At 33.3% G+C, this 23,055-nt stretch overlaps 2 protein-coding genes across 2 annotated transcripts; both read right to left on the reverse strand.

Moving 5' to 3' along the window:
- Positions 1-1,559: 1,559 nt before the first annotated feature.
- LOC132745221 (neuroendocrine convertase 2-like) lies at positions 1,560-18,095 on the reverse strand. Its single transcript, XM_060734070.1, has 13 exons — positions 17,721-18,095; positions 16,462-16,557; positions 15,187-15,303; positions 14,669-14,803; positions 14,172-14,266; positions 13,785-13,873; positions 11,386-11,588; positions 10,672-10,890; positions 10,354-10,451; positions 8,704-8,819; positions 7,559-7,679; positions 4,380-4,705; positions 1,560-4,223 (listed from the first exon to the last, which is right to left on the reverse strand). The coding sequence occupies exons 1-13, from the start codon at positions 17,883-17,885 to the stop codon at positions 3,892-3,894; spliced, it is 2,112 nt and encodes a 703-aa protein (XP_060590053.1). The 5' UTR covers positions 17,886-18,095; the 3' UTR covers positions 1,560-3,891.
- A 709-nt stretch (positions 18,096-18,804) lies between these two features.
- On the reverse strand, positions 18,805-22,468 carry LOC132745225 (asialoglycoprotein receptor 1-like). The gene is made up of 5 exons (XM_060734075.1): positions 22,326-22,468; positions 21,360-21,457; positions 20,853-20,949; positions 20,411-20,630; positions 18,805-20,227 (listed from the first exon to the last, which is right to left on the reverse strand). Exons 1-5 carry the CDS (start codon positions 22,354-22,356, stop codon positions 20,197-20,199), a joined length of 477 nt encoding a protein of 158 aa, XP_060590058.1. The 5' UTR covers positions 22,357-22,468; the 3' UTR covers positions 18,805-20,196.
- Between the last annotated feature and the right edge of the window lie 587 nt (positions 22,469-23,055).

Genomic DNA, 23,055 nt, shown 5'->3' on the forward strand with positions numbered 1-23,055 from the left:
TACGTTAAGAACTGGTTAATGATCAAGTCTAGTAGTAGTTAATGACCAAGTTTAGTACTGGTAACTGGTAAATGATCAAGTCTAGAATTGGTTAATGACCAAGTCCAATACTGGTGAATGATCAAGTCTAGAACTGGTTAAGGACCAAGTCTAGTACTTGTTATTGACCAAGCCTAGTACTGGTTAATGACCAAGACTAGTACCAGTTAATGACCAAGTTAAGTATTTGATAATGACAGAGACCAGTACTGGTTAATGACCAAGTCAGTACTGGTAAATGATCAAGTCTAGTGCTCGTTACTGACCAACTCCAGTACTGGTTCATGACCAAGTCAAGTACTGATTGTCGACCAAGTCCTGTACTGGTTGTCGACAGTATATAAACTATCTCGAATATAAAAATATTGCAACAATGTTCGTTTAGAATAGAGTTTTACCGATATATTATGAACAATATTTACAGAAATATCCGTTGGTCAAGTAAATAATTGTTTTTTTTAGAGTAACATAAATTGAATAAATTTATGGCAAAATTTCAAGTTTTTTTTTTATTTGAACCTGTTCAGTGACCATTTGCACCTGAATATGTGACACATTAAAGTCCCATTATGCCTCAGAAATATTTTCTTTTTATTTCTCAAAGTTTTTTAATATTTTTGGTGTATTTCTATAGTTCAAGAAAATTACTTATTGACCAGTTATCTGAAACATGTTTTGCACCTGATGCTTTTTGGAAACTATTATACTTAAAGTGAATAAGTATTTTATATTGAAGGCAAAATACTTCTTTGTTTACATTTCATTTTGCTACTTTTATGACAAATTATTTCACATTGATCGCTATTCCTTCAGGTTTAAATCATCTAACATGCTCTTAATCATTATTTATACGTCATAAAATTCAGTTTTGCCTTTTCTAAAAAAAAATAGAAATATTCGTTACTGAGGAATTATGTGACTTTCAGAGAAGTACCTGTATGGTCAGCTTTAATAAACGCTGCGCTATGACGCTATGGCGTTACAAAATTATAATCGACAGGTTTAATTTAATTGTTCTGTAAGCCAAGAAAACCTTGATCATGCAATATACAATGCTTGGCAGAAAAATCACGACAAGGCTGACCCTTCTTAAGATTCAACTTTCTTCTTAATATTTCCATTATTACATCAACTTTGAAATTTTGAAATATTATCAATATGATGTCCAAGTCGTCTTTCAAAAAAGGGTGTTTTTTTCAGCCGAACGTGAAATATTTTTACCCCATCTTTTAGACACTTGCTTTTAATTTGTGCTTTTTAAAATCCTATTTGATTAAACATCTTGTCAAAACACATTGTGAATCATTTAACAACATGAGCACCTTGGAAACAACATCATATAAACTACTTGAGTTAAACCATTTTAAAACTAAATGGTTTAATTACTTAAACATGCTTCAAAGCGATAAATTTGTTTAATGTTTCTTACCTATATTCAAAGTATGAATAAAAAGTTAATGAGTATAAGAAAACACCAGAGCCAGGTCGTTTATGGGACAGATAATAGGATCAACTTCAGAAAAAATATAAATACATTTAATTCTGAAAGTATTTCAATCTAATACAAAGGCTTAATAATAAATTCGAAAGAGTTTACAAATCAAACAGATAGAAGAATCAAAATAGACAAAATACACTGGCACATAAGGACTCGAGGAATACATTCTTCATCGTTACAAAATACTTCTCATAAATGTAGATGTTTACACGGTTTTAATAAATAGCTTAAATTAAAGATATACTATGCTAATCTTTGAGAAAATAGTTTTATCGCAGAAATTTATCGAAATTAATGAAATGTTTACTTAATATACCTAAATTGATTTTAACAATGTAAACAAGAGCCATATCAACATGGCCATCCCCGCCGAATGTGTTTGCTCATTGGAAGAATGTTTATGTAGTAGAGCAGAATAATTCCATTTTAAGAGGTCTTTTGGTAATGAAAACTGATGGCTATAGTGATTACAGATTTGAAACCTATGTGAATACTGATGGTTGAAAATAACAAAGGGCAATAACTGAAAAATAATGCAGGGTAGGTTATCATTCTTGTGTGCTGCATCCCTCCTCAGTAAAATCTATCCATCTTGGAAGTTTCAAGTTGATACCTCAAATAATTTTGAGAAAAAATTGTATTGAAAAATTAAGTATGAAAAATAACAAAGGGCAATAACTCAAAAATTATAAAAGGTAGAGTTATCATTCTTGTGCACTGCACACCTCCTGAGTTAGATCTATGCACCTATGAAGTTTCATGTTGATATCTCAAAGGCCTTTTGAGTTATGCTCTGGACAAAAATTAATTTTGAAAAATAACAAAGGGCAATAACTAAACAATTATGCAGGGTAGAGTTATCATTCTTGCTGTGCACTGCACTCCTCCTCAATAAGATCCATCCAGCTATAAAGTTTCAAGTTGATACCTCAAATACTTTTTGAGATAAGCTCCGGACAAAATAGCATGAAAAAGAACAAAGGGTAATAACTCAAAAATTGTATAGGGAAGAGTTATCATTCTTCCGCACAGTATTGCTCCTCAATAAGATCTATCCACCTATGACATTTCATGTTGATATCTCAAACACTTTTTGAGTTATGCTCCACTCAGGTGAAAAATTAAGTATGAAAAATAACAAAGGGCATTAATTCAAAAATTATGAAAGGTAGAGTTATCATTCTTGTGCACTGCACACCTCCTGAGTGAGATCTATGTACCTATGAAGTTTCATGTTGATATCTCATAGGCTTTTTAAGTTATGCTCTGGACAAAAATTGATTTTGAAAAATAACAAAGGGCAATAACTCAAAAATTATGCAGGGTAGAGTTATCATTCTTGTGCACTGCACTCCTCCTCAATGAGGTCTATCCACCTATGAAGTTTCAAGTTGATAACTCAAATACTTTTGACATATGCTCCGGACAAAAATGTCGGACGGAAGGACGGACGGACGTTCTCACAGGACAGTAATTATGTGGCTACTCTATTGTTCTCTCTATTGTTCTTTTTAGCCACGTAAAAGAAAATAGCCACATAAAAGCATTACGGAATGAATGACATCAAAGAGAAAGAACAGTTACCTATTGTCCCTCTAGCCACATAATTACTCTCCTGTGAGTGCGGACGGACGGATGGACGGACGGACGGACGGACAGAGACTATTACTATATCCCCCGCCGCCTTTTCGGCGGGGGATAATAAACACTATGTAAACACTAGGTACAGGAAACTGCAATCCCTATTGCGGGTCAAGTAAATAAAGTTGTTCCTTTTCTTTAAAAAAAACGTTATTTTTATTTTTCTTTTAATCACAAAGAGACAGTGTATCAATTTTCAACGTCTTCAAATTTGAGCATGATATATCTTTAGCAATATAATATTATCACTTTTAATAGGCATGATTTTATGATACTGATTAATACAAAATATAGAACATAAGCGCCTATGATACTGGTATCAAAGAATCAATATTATTTGAAAAGGTTACTCTAAATACAGAACATCATTGTGACCCGTAATTTGGAAACGCAAAAGTATACGACAAATAATGATGATACATGTATATAATTATAATTATCCGAGGTATGGCAGAAAAAGACAAAAATAAAACAATATAAAAAATGGCATCAAAATCAACATATTATTATTTCAATAAATCACCAATGATCCATGAGCATTACATTTACATCAATATAACATGGAATCAATTAATACATACATGGCAAGATGGCTAATATCAAATAAATACTTGAGCAAAAATATCAGTGTAATAATTGAGGCATGGATAAATGCCGAACTAGAAGCACAACCCTATTTGTACGGGAGAATATCAAGAAAGGTTCCGTACGTACTACGTCCCAGCTACCTTGAATTCATTTAAATAGCAGCCAGCTAGAATAGTTGATATTATAATGAAAGGAGCGACGATGAAAATTAAAAGCACTTTATAGCTGATAAATCCTTGGCTCGACTCTTTCATATAATCTTGAGTGTTTTCTCTAGAATTCTCTGAAAGATCATTTATCACATAATGTTTAAACCTGCTATACCACTCAGTTAGATTAAAAAATTCCTGCTCTTTCAAGTTATTATTCTCATCATAATGCACGTTATAAAATCTCTCTGAGGGGTTGTGTGATGTTCCATATAACGTTAATGCAACTCTTTGCAGTTTTAACAATTCTGAAAAACATAATGATATTGCTATTGTTAATATAATACTATACAACATTTCTGTCAAATTTACAACTGAAAACAACTTGAAAATAACAAATTAATCAAACATTTAGGTTGTTTTCGATAATAAAACATGGAACATTTTAAATATCAGATACGTACCATAATCAAGATGATTGCTCTTATGAACAATCAGAACCCAATGTCCAGTAGGATTTTCTCCCCAAAAGTGTACTGATGTGTAATTCCAGTATCGTTTACCATGATATGAGTTAGTTTTGTAATCATGTTTCCCGTCATAGGCTTTCTTGTTTAGTAAAAGTGAGCAGGAATTCGACGGCGAACAAAGCAATATGTCCAACAAAGCTTCAAACTGTTTATCATATTTCAGCTCTACTTGTACATGCTCCAAGAAATTCACACATTGTTCACTCTTTTCACATGGTCCGACTTGAGCTGTTACAGCTATCGCATCTTGATGGAGTAGCCTAAAATATAAAAGTAAAGACCAATAGAATTTATTAAAAATTATGAATACTTGTGTATGATCAAAAAGTTCACGGTCCGATATAGTTCTAGCCACTACACTGACATTAACACACGATACGTCGATACGTTACACGCGGTTTTATAGAGATTAAGTAACATAAAACACACTTTGATCAGTAAAAAGATGTATCATTTAGACCAAATGGAGAAAGTTGAAATCAGATCAGTCATTAAGTACCTCTGTACGAAAGGGATGTCCCCAAAGAAGTCCATGAAGACTTCATGGATACACTTGGGAAGGTGTCACCTTCCTATGCACTGTGACAAAATGGGCTGCTGAATTTAAGAGAGGCAGGGAGAGCATTGGAGAGATGAGCGGCCTGGGCGGCCAAAAAAGGCCACCAACTATGAAACTGCCGAAGCTGTGCACGATCTGGTCATGTGCGACAGAAGGCAAGACATGCGAAGCATTTCTATTGAAGTGGGTATAAGCTTTGGTTCAGTTCAGGCAATTCCAGACTGATATCCATGGCATGTCAAAGGTTTCCGCTAGACAAGTTCCCAAGACAGTTGACTGACAACCAGAAACGGAGAAGCCTTGATATTTCAAGATATCGTTTGTCTCGCTACGAGGATGAAACTGATTTTATCTACCAGAACGTAACTAAGGAAGAAACATGAATCAATCACTCCGATCAAGAATCCAAAATAACAGAGCATGCCATGGGAGCACTCTGGCTCACCCCATTTGAAAAAATCCAAGAGGCTGCCGTCAGCAGGGAAACTGGTGGCTTCAATTTTTGGGCCAGTCAGGGGATACTCATGATTGACTATCTTGAGCAAGGTGGTACTATATTCGATACGTTTTATGCAGATGAATTGAGACGTCTGCGTCAAGGTCAAGAAATCGCGCCGCGCGTAAAAGGAAGGACAAACGGACTCAAGGCGTTCTGCTTCTGCACGACAATGCGCCAGCTCACACATCATGAGTTGCAATGCTGCTGTAACTGACTGTGGCTTTAAAATTCTTCCCCATCCTCCATATTCTCCGGACTTGGTCCCCTCTGACTTCTACCTACTTCCGAAACTGAAAACCAAGCTTCGTGGTAGACATTTTGGAAGCATTGAAGGTGTCATAGAAGGAGGTCAATGAATTCTTTGAGGACCAAAATAGAGAGTTCTATTTTGGAGGATTAAAGTTGGAGCACAGGTGGGCAAAGTGCATTGATGTAGAGGGCGATTTTATTGAAAATTAAGACCATAAGTTGGATTCTCTGACTTCTTTAAGTACATCGGGCCAATAACTTTTTGATCAATCCTCGTAAATCTTAGAATATTGTGGGTATTATAAAACAAAGTGTGTTTATAAGTAAGTCTTCTGTAAAGCTTATTTTACTAATAAGTTTTGTAATAACTGTTAAATTGCATAGTTGGCGTATTTACACTGTTTTGTAAAGTTCTCATTTACTTCTTCATTTGAGCAAATATCTAACCAGAAAAAAATCATTTTAGCGCGCTTTGTAAGATATTTGGCAATTTGTACACGGGTGGCGCTTTTTCAGTTTTTACTACTAAGTACTGACCCCAATTATATACAAACAATATCGGGAAGTTCTTGCCCTTTAAGTCTGGCATCTTATTAAAATCTGGAAACAAAGTGATCCCTTGGAAGCATTAATCACAACAAAATTACATAAGAATTGCAGACTCGGTTTGATTTAGTCTGTACATGAGGGATACTGTAAAGTGCAACATCCCTCATGCCCCCTAGCACCGGCTTGAGCGGTACTCAATTCTCAACACTTAATAGTGCTGGCATCAATGATCCCGATGAACCAGAAAAATATATATACACTGAAGTGAAGTACGGGGCAACTTTTTACAGCTGCCAAACAGCACTTGACACCTGCTGTTGTGAAGTATAAAAATCTGGAAACAAAGTGATCCCTCGGAAGCATTAATCACAACAAAATTACATAAGAATTGCAGACTCGGTTTGATTGAGTCTGTACATGAGGGATACTGTAAAGTGCAACATCCCTCACGCCCCCTAGCACCGGCTTGAGCGGTACTCAATTCTCAACACTTAATAGTGCTGGCATCAATGATTCGATGGACCAGAAAAATATATATACACTGAAGTGAAGTACGGGGCAACTTTTTACAGCTGCCACACAGCACTTGACACCTGCTGTTGTGAAGTCTAAAATTTTGGAAACAAAGTGATCCCTCGGAAGCATTAATCACAACAAAATTACATAAGAATTGCAGACTCGGTTTAATTGAATCTGTACATGAGGGATACTGTAAAGTGCAACATCCCTTATTAAATCAGATTTTCCACAGAAGCAACATTAGTTTTTGTAGCAGCAATCTTACGCTGACCGGGGCAGGGCCTCTGTTATGTCTGTTTTACCACTTTAAATGTTTCTTGCCAACTATACAACACAGAGGCTCATATATCTGTGAAGCTGATACATTATACCTTTAATATAAAACCCTTTTTCAAAGTTTGACGCACTTCTCATTGAACTTGCAGTATAAGAGCTAAATAACTACACCTATTGGAATTTCCAATAACTTTCGAAAGACCTCGTGAAAATTTTCAATTTGGTATTATTCATACCCTCTCTACATGAAATATCCACATTTTTACATAATTAAAAAAAACACAGCTTAGAGGCGCATCAGTGACACAATTCAATGAACTTTCATCCGATTATTTGACAATGATAATATATTCAAACCTGAAGAGTAAATCTAAGAGTATATGAAGTAATTTGTCAACACACATTTTGTTTTATAATTCATATAGTAATTGACGGTTTTGTGGTTCAGTCAGCAATACTTACCGATTTTCTCTTTTTGTTTCGTATACTGTAGTTTGTATTTGAAGTGGTACAGTCGACCATTTTTCAGCCAACAATGCCATAGCCGTAGCATTCATCAATCCAAATCCAAAGAAAGAAGTATCTACAAAATTCACATATTCACATTTGAAGGTTTATTATGCAAACCAGTTATTTTTCAACTTACTTCTGACATTGCAACAGCACAAGTTTACTTCAGCTTTATCCAGCATAATTATGTAAACAACCTGGTGTGTTTTGTACATTTATGATCCAACTTATCGAATTTATGTGATTAATATTAGCAGTATTATTCAAATGTCATGAAATGTTTCAAAAGATTTACTCTCACTTTGAACTTAATAGTGTGCATTCTATCGAAAGTCTTTCGAGTAATTAATATTTTAAAAAGAGGCCCCCGTGACCAAGTTAGTGGTTATGGTCGTTTACCGCTCGTCCTTGAAACAATGCACAGATGTCATCTTCCACTATTTAAGCTTGGAAATAGCTGTATTATCTTTCCTGCATTGGTGTGACTTAATCAAAGTAAGAAAAATCTGGAAACAATGTGATCCATCGGAAGCATTAATTACAACAAAATTACATGAAAGTTGCAGACTCGGTTTGATTGAGTCTGTACATGAGGGATAATGAATAAGTGCAATATCCCTCACGCCCCTAACACCGGCTTGAGCGGTACTCAATTCTCAACACTTAATAGTACTGGTATCAATCAAGTGACAGTTTAAAACGTCGAAAAAACATTGTCTATAAAGATACGCTTTAGAATTTTCGAGCTGTTGCAAATAATAATTATTATATAAAATTACCATATTTTTCACGGCTTCCATTTTAATAAATCCTGTATTATTTATCTAATAATTTCATGTATATTCTTATGATGCATCTACACGCGAATACAGTGATTATTCCCGAAGCATATATGCATTTATTTTATATTTTAATGTTACCCTTAACTGCAAATAGTTATAACTCAAAAGCACTTAAGTTCTTCCATTAGGTGTATTAATGCTAACGTCATATGATATCATGAAAACTGTTGTAAACCTACATTAAGGTTAAATTGCATGTATTTGATTTGATTATTTGAAAGTGTCGTGTCTTCGAGTATTTACATATCAGCTTACACTGTAGCCCGGCAGCATTTTTCATTAGTCTTCCGACTCTTCCGGTATGTTCAAGTCTTTCGTGAGAAGAAGATAGTACAATTATGTGTTGAATATCTCTCCAAGTCAGCTCGGGACTGAAAAAGTAAAAAACGTTCCAAAATATCTCAAGTCTATTTTTGTTTATAAATATTATGCAGCAGATTAAATATAATATGCATAAAAGTGTATACAATGTATAGATTTACATATTCTTAGCAGCTCCATATTATTTTATTCATAACTAAAACACCAGGCCCTTTTCATTTTTTTTAAATAAATTGTATATTTGTTTTACTAACGAAGATTGATCGAAAAGTTCTAGGCCCGATGTACTTCCGGAAGTTAGAGAACCAAAATAAATGGTCTTACTTTTCAATATAATAGCCCTCTACATCAATGCACTTTGCCCACTTGCGTTCCAATTTGTTTAACCCTTCAAAATAGAACTCTCTTTTTTGGTCTCTCTATTTTGGTCCTCACAGAACTTATTGACCGCCTCCATGACACCTTCATGCTTCCAAAACGTGTACCACGAAGTTTTGTTTTCAGTTTTGGAAACAAGTAGAAGTCAGAGGGGTCAAGTCCGGAGAATATGGGGGATGGGAAAGAATTTCGCAGACAGTTGCAGCAGCCATTGCAACATGGGATGTGTGAGCTGGCAGATTGCCCCTCCTTTTACTCGCAATTACTTGACGCAGTCGTTTCAGTTTGTCTGCATAGTACGTACCGTTTATGGTACGACGTTGCTCAAGATAGCCAATCATGATTATCCTCTGAATATTCCAAAAAATTGAAGCCATCATCTTTCCTGCTGATGAAACCCTCTTTTATTTCTTCGGAAGGGGTGAGCAGGTGCTTCCACTCCATGCTCTGATTTTTTGGATACTATCCGGTAGATAAAATCAGGTTCATCCTCGTAGCGAGACGTTTCTGGTTGTCAGTCAACTGTCTGGGGACCCATCTAGCGGAAACCTTTGACATGCCATAGACATCAGTCAGAATTTCCTGAACTGAACCAAAGCTTATACTCACTTCCCTAGCAATGCTTTGCAATTCTCGCCTTCTGTTGCACATGACCAGATCGTGCACAGCTTCGGCAGTTTCATCGTTGGTGGCCTCTTTTGGTCGCCCAGGCCACTCGTCTCAAATGCTCGCCCTGCCCCTCTTAAATTCAGCAGCCCATTTCACAGTGCTATAGGAAAGGGACTCCTTCTCAAGTATATCCATGAAGTTTTCATGGATTTCTTTGGGGGACATTCCTTTCTTACAGAGATACATAATGACGGTTCTGATTTCAACTTTCTCCATTTGGTCTAAATGACACACACCCCTACTGATCAAAGTGTGTTTTATGTTACTTTATCTGTATAAAACCGCGTGTAACTCAGTCAGTAATCTTCAATAAGATATGGGTATCGACGTATCGTGTGTAAATGTCAGTGTAGTTGCTAGAAGTATATCGTGCCGAGAACTTTTTGATCATACGCTCGTATATATATTTTACCTATTGAACAGTATCAGTTCATTGCCAATTAATCAAAAGGACATACAATTTGAGTAATATTTATGTACATTTATATAATTGAATCAATACGTGACTAATAATCGGACAAATTGTGTATAACTTACTTTGCTTGTAAGGTTAAAGCAATTATTCCAGACGCTAAAGTTGTTGATGCTGAAGTTCCTTTAAAGTAATCGCACATGCCATCGTGACTTGTAGTTTCCTTAATGAAGAGGTGTAATTAGTTTTGTACCAGAAATAATGATAATTATATTAAGTTTTAGAAGTATGCTTTTAGATACAAACTAAATTGGGTAATATCTTTCGAGTTAACATAGTAAATGTATTTTTCATAGCTGATTTTTTAATTGGCCAGATAGAATGAAAACATATGGTATTATAAAGAATTATTATATATAGCTGAATTTCTAAAGTGGCCTCACCAAAGTCTTTGGACCTCTGAGTGTATTAAACTCTCCATATGTAGAAGCCAAGGTAGTGGCACAGGGTATAGCATAAGAAGGTATCGAGCCGTCCTTGCCAACACTAGAAATTGTAATCGTATAAATACTGTTTGCAAGAGCTTCCATGTTACAGTCATAAACCGGACCTTTTTTATTTCCTGCAGAAAATACAAAAATGCTCCCCTTACCCGCTCTGCCCTATACAGAGAAAAAAATAAAAATATGATTTAATTATATATATGCTGTGATGATAGAAATATTGGTTTAAAAGGCAAAAAATTAGCATTCGTTGGTTAACTTAAAATCATATCGGCATATCAATACTAGAGGTGTTTCAGATTATCATTAACATAGACCGCATTCAACACCGTGTTTGTTTTTTGATACATTTCGAAAAAGGTAATAGTTTTGTAAATCGAGTAAATGGATATCTCAGAAATATGTTTTATTTGAAATATTTATTAATAAAACTGTATGTGCTAGAAGTCGTAGCGTACCAGGAGAACTGTAATAGAACCATCTGTTTCATTTCATTCTTTTTTCATGTTGATTTTCCTATTTCATTTAACACTTGCATAGATCAACAAAGGAAGCAGATGTCAATTAATTACTTAAGATAAATGACATGCATAAGCTGTTATTGTATATATTTAAAGTGAAATTAAGGAAATTGATCAATGTTTCTAAACATACCTTTAGAACTCCTTCCTGTAACGCTGTCTTCATATCTGGGGTTGCCGATTTGTATTTATTATGGAGATTGAAACTACAAGAGTAAATATCTATGTCTTGTCGTTTGTATTCAAGTGCAGAAGGGACATTAACTATTGAAAATGGAAATCCCTCTTTTATTGCCAAACTGATGTAATGCTTGTTTATTTGGAACACTTTTAGAGCTGAAAGGGAAATTAGAAATCGTCATTCTACGTCATCAAAGTGTAATCATGAAACATAGGTCAAACTACTACAACTTAATTGAAAGTTGAAAGTTTCTCCTTCTTACCACGAGAATACATGTACACCAATAAGATAATCAAATGATGCCGCTGTAGAACAAACAATGATTTCTTCAAACGAAATACAAATAACGGAACGCAGTATTATCAATTTGTACGTTTTGTTACGAGCTAAACGTAACAGAGAAGATAACAAAGCAACAAATATTACAATTTTAATTGAAGAAAAACAGAAAAACAGTTATTTACAATAGTATAAGAATTATGAAAATAAAGTTTAACTAACTATTATCCAAGACCTCGAATTTAACAAATGTCCTAAAGTTTAACTCACAGTTCAAAATTCAATTGTCCACAACTCAGATATTATCAATGTCAAATGTCCACAGCAGAATAAATACAATAAGTCCAAAGTATCCAATATGTCCCACACAGAATTACAAATCCAAACATATGTATTGCTATGTTAGCAGTACAATAGCACACAATCAGTATATCAATATCACACAACACCACAAAATAGCACACAGCTCGAAGTACAAACATTCATCATACATATACTATCAGTGAACAACTTTGAATACTAAACTATTAGAGAAAGAATATTCCAGAATGAACATGAAGAGAACTTTCTTTGAAAGAAGATGAATCAACATGAACAATTATGTAAACATTAAATTAATAAAATTATTAAAAATAATAGTGACCTTAGGCGAAAGGAGAGGACATGCAACGTGCAAAACAATATAAACCAACGGGCCATACGGGAACCCAAAGGGACAAGGGTCGTAATGGTGAAAGGGGAGGGGGTCAAAAATGGGAGGGTGTGTGAGAAAATACCTACCGTTAACGACAATTCAACAAGGCATAATATCACAATACATGTAAACATTCAAAAAAATAACAACACAGACATGAAAACACGTGAAAGATCATAGAGTGGTACCGCCTTGGAACGGTCAGTGGTAGTTAAATCGGGATTAGGCGCGCAAAACCTCATTCTTAACCCCAATATGTTCCTGAATGACACGAAAGTGTAAATAAAATTAATCCCCGCCGAGTGAAATTCTAACAATGGTCATGGTTACTTTAGACGAAATAAATAAAACACAGAAAAGATTTTGTAAATATGTAGAAAAAGGTACAGCCTATTGACCATTACCAAAGTACTCGATGACTTAAAGGAAGGCAGAGCAACAGGAAAATCACCGACAAGGGCCCGACGAAGCAAGACAGAAGACGAACATTAAGACAATATAGTCCCAAAGGGTTTTAAGAACTGTCCATCATAGAGTCTCCCACTTAGTCGTCAGATGTAATTAAAAGAGGAAAGAGTAGCGTCCAACTGTAAAAAGGTTGAACACCAAGCATGCGGTATGCCTTAGAATAATTGGGTCATAACCTCTTTTAATAAACCGTTTGATAATTTTAGTGAAGACGGCAGAAAAATTACTATGCGTCGTAAAAGAGTTTTCAAATAACAATTAAATTTCAAAACTAAATCTGAATTACGATGGTAAAACTTCGTAAAATATTTGCGCAATTTATGATAACGATAACCTTGTTTAAGATGTTTGCTAGTAATAAATAAATTGCGTAACACGTAGATTTTAGTTACTATAGTATTGTTAATGATAGAAATGTTTAAATCTTAAAAAGATGTTATAACGTCTGAAGAGTTAGTTTTATTCAATTTTTAGTTCACTGGGATATAATTTAGAAACAATTTAATCGAAATAAGGATTATTCATGTTAAGGATATCATCTAGGTAGCGGGAAGTGTTGTTAAATGCATGTATAATTTCCTGGTGTGAAGTAGGGGAAAAACTTAACATAAAATCCCCCTCATAGCAGTAAAGAAATAAATCAGCTATCAGGGGTGCACAATTAGTTCCCATTTGAATGCCTATTATCTGTTTGAAAACTGTATTACCAAACCTGGCATAAATTTTATCTAATAAAAACGAAAGTGCTTAACTTACTTACTTATAATTCCTTATGAAATCGTATTGTCATAATTGGTCTGCACGATAAATATAAAAACAAGCATATCAATTAAAAGCGTTTATAGTTTGTTACACACTCAGTTAAGGTGAACACAATGAAATTTGAAATGTTTAAAATTAGTTTGCAAACCTGCCAACTTTGCATTAAATGCAACTCCAGCAGAACATATTTGATTACCAAATTCCGCACCAATAAGTCCAGCCGCCATTGTTCCATGACTGCAAAATCAATATTGAACACGTCAAATATATATATTTATGTATGTAGGTAGGTAGGTATGTACTTAGTATGAACGTGTGTGCGTGTGTGCGTGTGTGTGCGCGTGCGTGCGTGCGTGTGTGAAAGAATAAAAAGACAATTATGTTTTCTTTCCTTTTTAAGATATATTTTTTCAGTTCAATAAAGTATTATTTAATGAAGGACGTTTAACATTGTACAATATGTAACTGATTATGCTACTTTAAGCAAAAGTAAGGGACAGTGAGACAGACAGCTATAAGATAAAAAAAATAGCACCTTGTTACTTCCTCGGTTTCCATGTAGTCTCTAAAACGGTCAGGACTAACAAAGCTGTAATTTTTGTCCACAAAACTGTACGAAAGATTCAAATCCTGTAAATGGAAACAAAAATATGCTGGCCTTGTGCTATTTCTTCAAAACTTTAATTACCCTCATAAAGGTGCTAGAGATCACATGTTTAGATTGATAGGACTGGTGCATTAATTTTTTCAAGAAAAATGTTTAGCTTATATAGCTTATTAAAGCAAAGGGTCAAAAAAGGGTTTTTGGGAAAGGGGAACTATATTTTTATGATTATTTGTTTTCTTTTTTTTTTAAAACACAGTTTGAAACTTTGGGGGCTGATTTCCAAAAAAAAAAATTTAAAACAAATTTTCCCGGGCTGTGGGTTTATTAGGGCTTTTAAAAAAACTGGGAAAAATAAATTCCCCCATATTCGATACTATAAATATTTTTTTTTATACTTCTGGCATTTTTCTTAAAAAACAACTTACAATGTTTCGTTTTAAGTCCGGGTGGTCAACAGCTACTCCAATATCTACAATAGCAACATTGACGCCAAGTCCTGTGTAGCCCAGTGACCATGCTTCCTGGATGTCCATTCCATAGTACGGCCAGCACTGCTTTTTCTAAAAATCGATATTGTTATCGTTGATTTAAAGGGTATCGATACCATTAAGTATAACAAATCCCCACTATAAAATGTATGTACATTTCACTATTGTTGATCATTATTGTTACTTATATTTAAATAATTGCAATTACATTTTATAACGTTTCAACAGGGTCAATTGTGATTTTCATTCCATACAAAATGATATTGTACTAAGTAGCATATTCGTCTGGTGTTGTATAATTTGCAATATCTCCGGTGATGTAAAATCTGGATAATCTATGCAATATCAGCTTAGTGAAATATTATATAAAGATATTTAAAAATTATATTATTAGTAGCTTCTTATTTGAAACGACAGCTTGATTTAAAAAATGTCCGTAATTACACATCACTTACGTTTTCATACTTGATTGGTTTAAGAAACCATCGTTCAAGCGTTTGTTTTTCGCTACTTTGATTTCTCCACGTGTGATATTTAACAATCACTTTTGCCCGCCTTTCTGCATGTTCAATCTGTAAGAATACAATGACTTATATTATACACAAATCATTTGATATTCGTGTGGCGGAATGGCCGATTGGTTTATGCGACGGACTCATTGTTATTATCACTAGCCATGTTTGGCTAGCCACTGTTTTCCTTGAATATGAAACTGACATTCATTGATCAGCTACTGTTTGGTTCTAGGAACGGATTACAGATTGTATCTGTAAGCGTATATAGCTACCTTCGAAATAAAAAAAAAATAAAATAAACTCTGTATTAAATACGATACATTTACAGAAAATATATCAGGTTGATTTATCTAATAAAACATAAATGCAAATATCAACCAGCGAGAATAAGATAAAGGTTCATTACCTGCACCAACACTAAGTCTCAAATTCATAAAAATAACAATACGCCTTTTGTCAGATAGTACCTTACAGAAATAATAAAAAATAAACAATACAATGGTATTAGCATAGAAAATGGACTAAATGGCAGGACATGCGATAAAACCAACATAAAGATATAGAACTTATATAAATAAATGCATGACAACTTTCAAATCTATTCTAGGTTCTTAATATTGCTAACATTTCTGACCGGATAGTTTGTTATTGTATTATTATGTCAGCAGTTTGTTACCAAATTGGTTGTTGTTTCATTGAAACCTGCTTTATCATTTACGTAGATTTCTTTATCTACCACTTTCTATATTTTATTATTTAAGTTTTAATTCAAACATCCTAAATTAGAACAACTTATTATTTAAATTATGCAATGTTTCTTATATAAACGTAGCTACGAGATGTATGACGCTCTTAATATGTTTAATTTTTATTCCGAAAACATAAAGAATACTACATTATGAAAATCCAATTTTCAATGTTATTCTATGCTCTATGTGATAATGAAGGGACGTCAAAATAAGACAACACGTGGTGCCAAACAATAAAAGAAAATCATAAAGAACGAACTTGATTATTTTTCTCTATTTACCCCAGCGTACTAAGTATACAAGAAAGAACTCTAAATGGATGTGATAATCACATATAAAAAGTATATACTACAGTAGTTCATAAATCATACTGGGGTTAGCCAAGTCATATCGTAATAAACCTATTCTTTTGTTCAAATATGTAATACATTAACTCTTATAATTAAATGAAAGAAATAATTTTTACCTTATTCCCGAAATGTTTCTTGAAACCTTTAATGTCAGCAGATTTGCCCGCCCCGGTAGAAAGATTCGCTTCAAACAAGAATACATTTGACACAAGCTGCAAAAGGAAAGTAGATTTCTAAGAAATGTATGCATCATTTCCAAAGGCTTCTGAGCAGCAGATTTTGATAAAAAATATTTATCTCCTAAAATGCCTAAAATCCTCCTAAAACCTATTTCCTTTATCATTTTACCTTTACAAGACTCGACAATGTATATCATTATTTCACGCTATTAAATTTTGACACAAATAAAAATAGGGCGTCCAGGGAAAGGGGTTAAAATCAAACCATTTTCCCCTCCCCACTGATGGTTCTAATCCCGTTATGGACTTTATATTCTTCAATGTGAGAAACATACCCAGCAATATTATCTGGGTCTACTCAGACGCCCGTGCGTATCTATAATAATGCACGGAAGGGCATCAGAGGTCTTCCTCCACCAGTAAACGCTTAAAAGTCGTCATATGACCTTAAATGTATTGGGTGCGACGTAACATACATTAAGAATGTACAAAAAGAAATAAAAATGTAAAACGACAAATATACAGATATAATTTGAGGAATAAATGGTATGAAACAAAACAGTGAATTATTTTTTAGTTTATATATGAGTGTTACTTAAACAATTAAACAGTTTGCATAAAAAACTCCTGTTTGTTTTTAACATAATTGTAAACCAGCGCAAGCTTCTTAAGGTAACAGTGTACCCATTACAGGGTAAATGGTGAGTGTACGGGTAAAGTCGAAATAACTTTACGTTTTGAAAAAAAAATGTGTTTAATGATATATTTAACTATGCAAATGTAATCATTAACGTTAGCCACGGACATTTCTATGTATATCGTTAGGAATGTGTCGGTAACGTTCATTTAAAAAAAAAGTGGGGCAGTCTTTTTATATAATTTGGGTAGGTTTTTTATATTACATCTTTACATTTATGACTATCAATTATTAGTTAATGCCCATTATGCTAGTCAATCTTTTGAAAAAAAATTACTAATTCAAGCTATAATTCAACTGACCTTGACAGCGGAAAAAAATCATCATAACTTTTATTGATTAGGTTCTGTACGACAACTTGAACAAAATCACATAGAAAACGCGATTGATGTCAAAATGTACTTGAATAATACACAACATGGTTCTATGTATTCTAACGATACTCTTACCCAACCCATCTAATCCGTTATAGTAATAGTAAAATACAAAACAATGTCACCTTTCTTTTGAATGCTAGTCCAAACAGATGGGATTCCGATTTCACCGAATCTATCCACTGTGTTTGTATCTGAATAATATAATCCTGTTTCTGCTGTACAAATTTCAATGAATCAATATAAACAAAACAGTAAATAAACAATATTACATGACATGTGGTTTTCATTCTCTATTCTATAAAACACATCTACAATAAAACATAACATAGTTTAAACCGGGTTTATATCCCCTTATCTTTATTTCGTCAGGATATCAACTATCTTTCATTATAAACATAAATATTAAAGTGAAGACACTTGTTTAGACATGACTGGAATTGATATTTAATACTTTAGGTCACATAATCATTGAGGTGTTTTGATAAGGTACATAAAAATACACAATACCTGTAGTTTACGTAAGACATGAAAACATCAGATAAGATATTATTGTCGGCGAGACACATGCATACGGAAGCACAGAGGTATGGAAGCACAGAGGGGACATTCCTGTTTTATTTTATTTTCCTATCTCGTGGCCACGAGATATAACTCAGAAAAAAACAACAGAAATTACAAATTACTTATCTCGTTCCCACAAGATATAAGTCAGAAAAAAAATTGCTATCTCGTGGCCACGAGTTATAACTCAGAAAAAAAATTGCTATCTCGTGGCCATGAGTTAGCCGTCCAATCAGATGAACACATCTAAGTCGTGGAAACGAGTTAGCTGACCAATAAAATCGAAGATGTGCTCGTTGATTTCGGCGCGAGTAGACATACTTGCCAAGATGGCGGCCTATAGAATGATTTTATGTCAACGAGATAGAATAAAAAGCTAAAAAAAAAAAGCTTATTGGCCGATTAACTCGTGGTAACAATATAGCAAATTTTTGTTTTTTTGGTTTGTTTTTTTTCTTCTAAGTTATAACTCGTGGGAACGAAATAGCAAATTTTTGTTTTTTGTTGTTTTTTTCTGACTTATATCTTGTGGGAACGAGTTAAGTAATTTTTGTTTTCTTTCTGAGTTATAACTCGTGGCCACGAGATAGTGTTTTAATGTTTTGTTTTTTTCTTAGTTGTATCTCGTGGGAACGAGAAAGCATTTTGTTATTTTCTGAGTTACATCTCGTGGCAACGAGATAGGAAAATAAAATAAAATCGGAATGTCCTCTCGGTGCTTCCGTACGAAAAAGCAAATTTAGTTGGGTTTTTTGTATTTTTTTCTGAGTTATATCTCGTGGGAACGAAATAACGATTTTTTTTGTCTGAGTTGTATCTCGTAGCCACGAGATAAATTTTTTTCTAAGTTATATCTCGTGGCCACGAGAAAGGCAAATGAAATAAAATCGGAATGTCCCCTCTGTGCTTCCGTACATGCGTGTGTGTGGTTGGACTGTTTACTTTAACTTTTTAAAGGGACACCACTGAGGTTTAAAAGCCTAAAAACATAACATTAGAATTTTTTTCATAAATGAACTGGGGCGCTTTAAACAGAAATATATGCAAAGATAGTTAATATACTTTAAAATAAATCAAAAATCGTAGTTTTATGCCTTTCTTAACCTAATTTGAGTGAAAAGCGTTTAAATGCTTTTCATTTTGGGTCATTTTTTTACAATTTGAATAATTATTATGGAAAAACGAAGTGCGCGAATGATCTGAAAGTTTGCACAAAGATTCGTGGTCTACACCTACATCAAATGGTACCTTCATCTGGAAAAAATATTTTCAGTCCCATCATGTCAAAAAACCTCAGTGGAGTCCCTTTAAGTTACTAACGATATCTTTTTATGTCATAGCTAATGATTTGTTACTTGATAACATTATTCGAAAAAGGAAATTTACGTATCGTTGAACTTTGCATCTTTAAATGTTACCTCTGTTGTTTTCTTGATGTACAAAATAAAAAATATTTAAAGAATGAATAAGTTTTATTTAAATTGTTTTAACGAATCATTATAGATATGATGTATGTACACTTCATTCACTATTGATTTTACTGACCCATATATTTTAATAAACATATTCTGGAAGCATTTTTTAAACCCTCTCATTTTTCATCTTTGTCTATTTATTTTTCTGACCCATATAATTTAAGGAACACATTCTAGAAGCATTTTTTAAACTCGCACAATTTTTACAGAAACGTTACATTGAAGGTTTAGTAATGATCTGGTAATATCTGCTAGAAATCAAGCTGGTTCTGAGAATATGCCTATTAGAAAAACCGTTTCACCTCGCTTTACGACTCCATAATTATTAAAGAGAGCATTTTAAAGCAGGAGAACATCAATTCCAATACTCTGCTCTCCTAAACACTTAAGTTTTCAACGAATAAATGGAATAAATTGATAAAAGTCAAGGTTTTGTGAGAACATTCTTTTTATCCTCAAAGATTAAACATATATGAAGCGAAGGTTTTTGTCAAGAGAATAGATACATTTATATCATTCATAACAATATATCATTTTCTTCTTGTATTTAAAAGGTGGTAACTTATCCTATCACTTCGTTTTGTTGTCCAACTCTGGAAAAGACAATTATTATTTATAAATGTGCATTTTTTAAATAAATATAAGAAGAATCTTGCATTTTATAAACTAATTGCATTTAAGATATATTTCAATAATGTGTTTGACATGAAATTCTTCTGCAATCTCAGAAAATAGTATTATATAAAATTGCTAAAGTGATAATGTAAGCAAATTACCTTAACTCGCACAGCGCAGCCCTCGATGTAGTACATGCCACATCTGCCCATCTAAATTTAAGTAAGTGGCCAAACATTGCACAGTCTTCACCTTCGAATGCATCCTGGGGCTCGCTAGGTGCCCAGTCTAGATAAGGTGCTACGGTATTGTCTCCGTCATTCAACTTCCAAATTCCCTCAACAAGTTCATCTGTCATCCCCAGCCAATAGTCTATATCAACTATACATTCCAAAAGATATATATATTAATTTCAAGTAAGTTGAATAAGTTAAATAAACTATTTTCCTTCTCCTCGTGATAACTTAGTATCTGTTCATTAAAAATGTCATAAATATGTGTCAAGATAGACTGTCATAATATCATTATAAATTTGAAAAAGTATTACATAAATTACAATAGCCATGTATTGGAGTCTGTAAGGTCGATTTCAAAGTTGTTAACCTTTTAAGTGATCCGCCATGTAACCTTTAAGGAACATATCCTCTTCTCGAGTATCTACATGAACCAGTCCACTGTTGTCGTGTTGACGACAATATGCCTAGAATAAACATAGTATAATATCAATGGCCCTTTTCGCATTTAAAGAGCTCTTAATTTGAATTAAAATTTTACATCTTTACAATTTCAACGAAATTATCATTCATTTAGTAATACAAATAGAAAATATTAATAAATGAATAGGGTATCAAATTAAATGAAATGATGCCCGGTGATTTTAGGAAGGAAAGATTTATCATAATTAAAATAACTTTTTGAAATAAATGCTATATACATGCATGTATTTCGTTTAGTAGTACCAAAGAAAAACTATCTCCAAAATAGTTGTTTACTTTAACGATATAATTAATCAAACGTTATCTGAATCATAATTTTCTTATCTTCTTTCAATCGTGCTTTAGAATACAGCAAAGAAATCGGGTAATTGGACTATTAGATAAAGGTATTGACCTCGGCCTCGGTAAAATGAATATTTCCTGAACCAAATAGGTAACATGATCCATGAAAGGCCAGCCATCCGTCTGGGCAATCGGTGGCTGATGTTATACCTAATCAAATAAGACAAATAAAAATAAATATTGACCTGAATATCTATTGAAATTGCAATAAAGGCGGATATGTGAACACCGTAGAAAGGAATTTAGACATTAAAACTTGTAATGAAATAAAGAAATACTGAGAACGTAATGGGAAACACTGTTGTGATGTTCTATACAGTAGTTATATATGTTTACATATTGAAATCTAGGGACGAGAATCCATTTTTCAAATAATTATTTTGCGGTGATTAAGAGAATATTTTTATTAAAATCAGTATTCTTTCCAACCTGTCCTAGAGTGAGAGTGCAAACTGTATTCAACTTAATAGTTTTTATACTGGTGGCATTGTTTTAAAAATACATTATAACGTTACAAAATGTGAAAATTTAACCAACGAGTCATTAATAACCTACCTGTTATTAATTAAGTACTACGAGTAACTTTTAAAAAAAGATAATACACAGTACTGAAGGCCTCATAGAATAATAGTGATCTATAAAGAATCTCACAAACATTTAACGGACCGAAGTATGTTGTGTGCCTTAGTAGTGCCCACTTGTATAATAGATGAAATATGCACTCATTTGTGTAAGGTAAAATAGTCACAGAATTGATAAATATGTATTATATTTAATGGAACCGAAACAAAAGGATATACGATTACTTATGGTAGTAAATTAATTAAATTAATTACTTTTTTCCGTGGCCCTTACCAAAGTAATTGATAAAAGAGAAGTTACATATTAAAGTCTTCTTTATAATACAATGTAGTAAATTAATCAATTATATCAATTAATCTGTCTGTGAATTGTATCAAAGAAATTCATTAAAGAGAAGTTACATAAATAAGTAAAAGTAGCGTTTAAAATTGCTTACCAATTAAATACAATACCAGTAATTGAATCATCTTATTTAAAGTTAACTTTTCCCAAACGTATATATGTGTATGTGTAGATGAAATGTACAAAATCTATATAGAACAACGGTATTTTGTTCAAAGCTAGATAGTCTAACGTCCACGTTAAGATAAGATAATATTTTTCAGCCGCTGTATGTTTATATGTTGAAATTCATAAACACTACTAACAAAACAATGACTTGTACTTTGGATCTGGCAATGCTCAACAGATGTAAGGCTTCTTTGTGGTAACGAGTCTACTAGTATTTATACTTTAATGTGAGAATATGACGAATGTATGTAAAGGAGACAAATTTGCAGTACATTCACAGGAAATGGTGTATAATAGGCTTTGGATTTGTCCCCCTTTATCAGTTTCTTTTTTTACACTTCACTGGTATTGCAGTTCTTGATTGTTTTGGTTTCACGTTTGTGGTGTATTTTTGTCAACATAAAAGATGAAACTATTATAGATTCAAATACTTTTGACAGTTGAAAGAGACTTTCGTTTCAAGATCAACTTTCTACAAACGTTTTCCCAAAGAAGGCAAAGTCTGTTCACTAATGGATACCGAATTTCAAAATGTTGATCATCTGCATAATTAAACCAATCAATGGTACATATATATGTTCCGCATCATATTACCTTTGATAACATTATTTTGCTCCATAGTCATTCATCTGTTTCCAAAGGTTAAAGATGTCTAT

This window comes from Ruditapes philippinarum, unplaced genomic scaffold, assembly GCF_026571515.1.
Source record: "Ruditapes philippinarum isolate M1 unplaced genomic scaffold, ASM2657151v2 ctg3395_1_1_1_1, whole genome shotgun sequence".
Taxonomy (NCBI): Eukaryota; Metazoa; Mollusca; class Bivalvia; order Venerida; family Veneridae; genus Ruditapes; species Ruditapes philippinarum.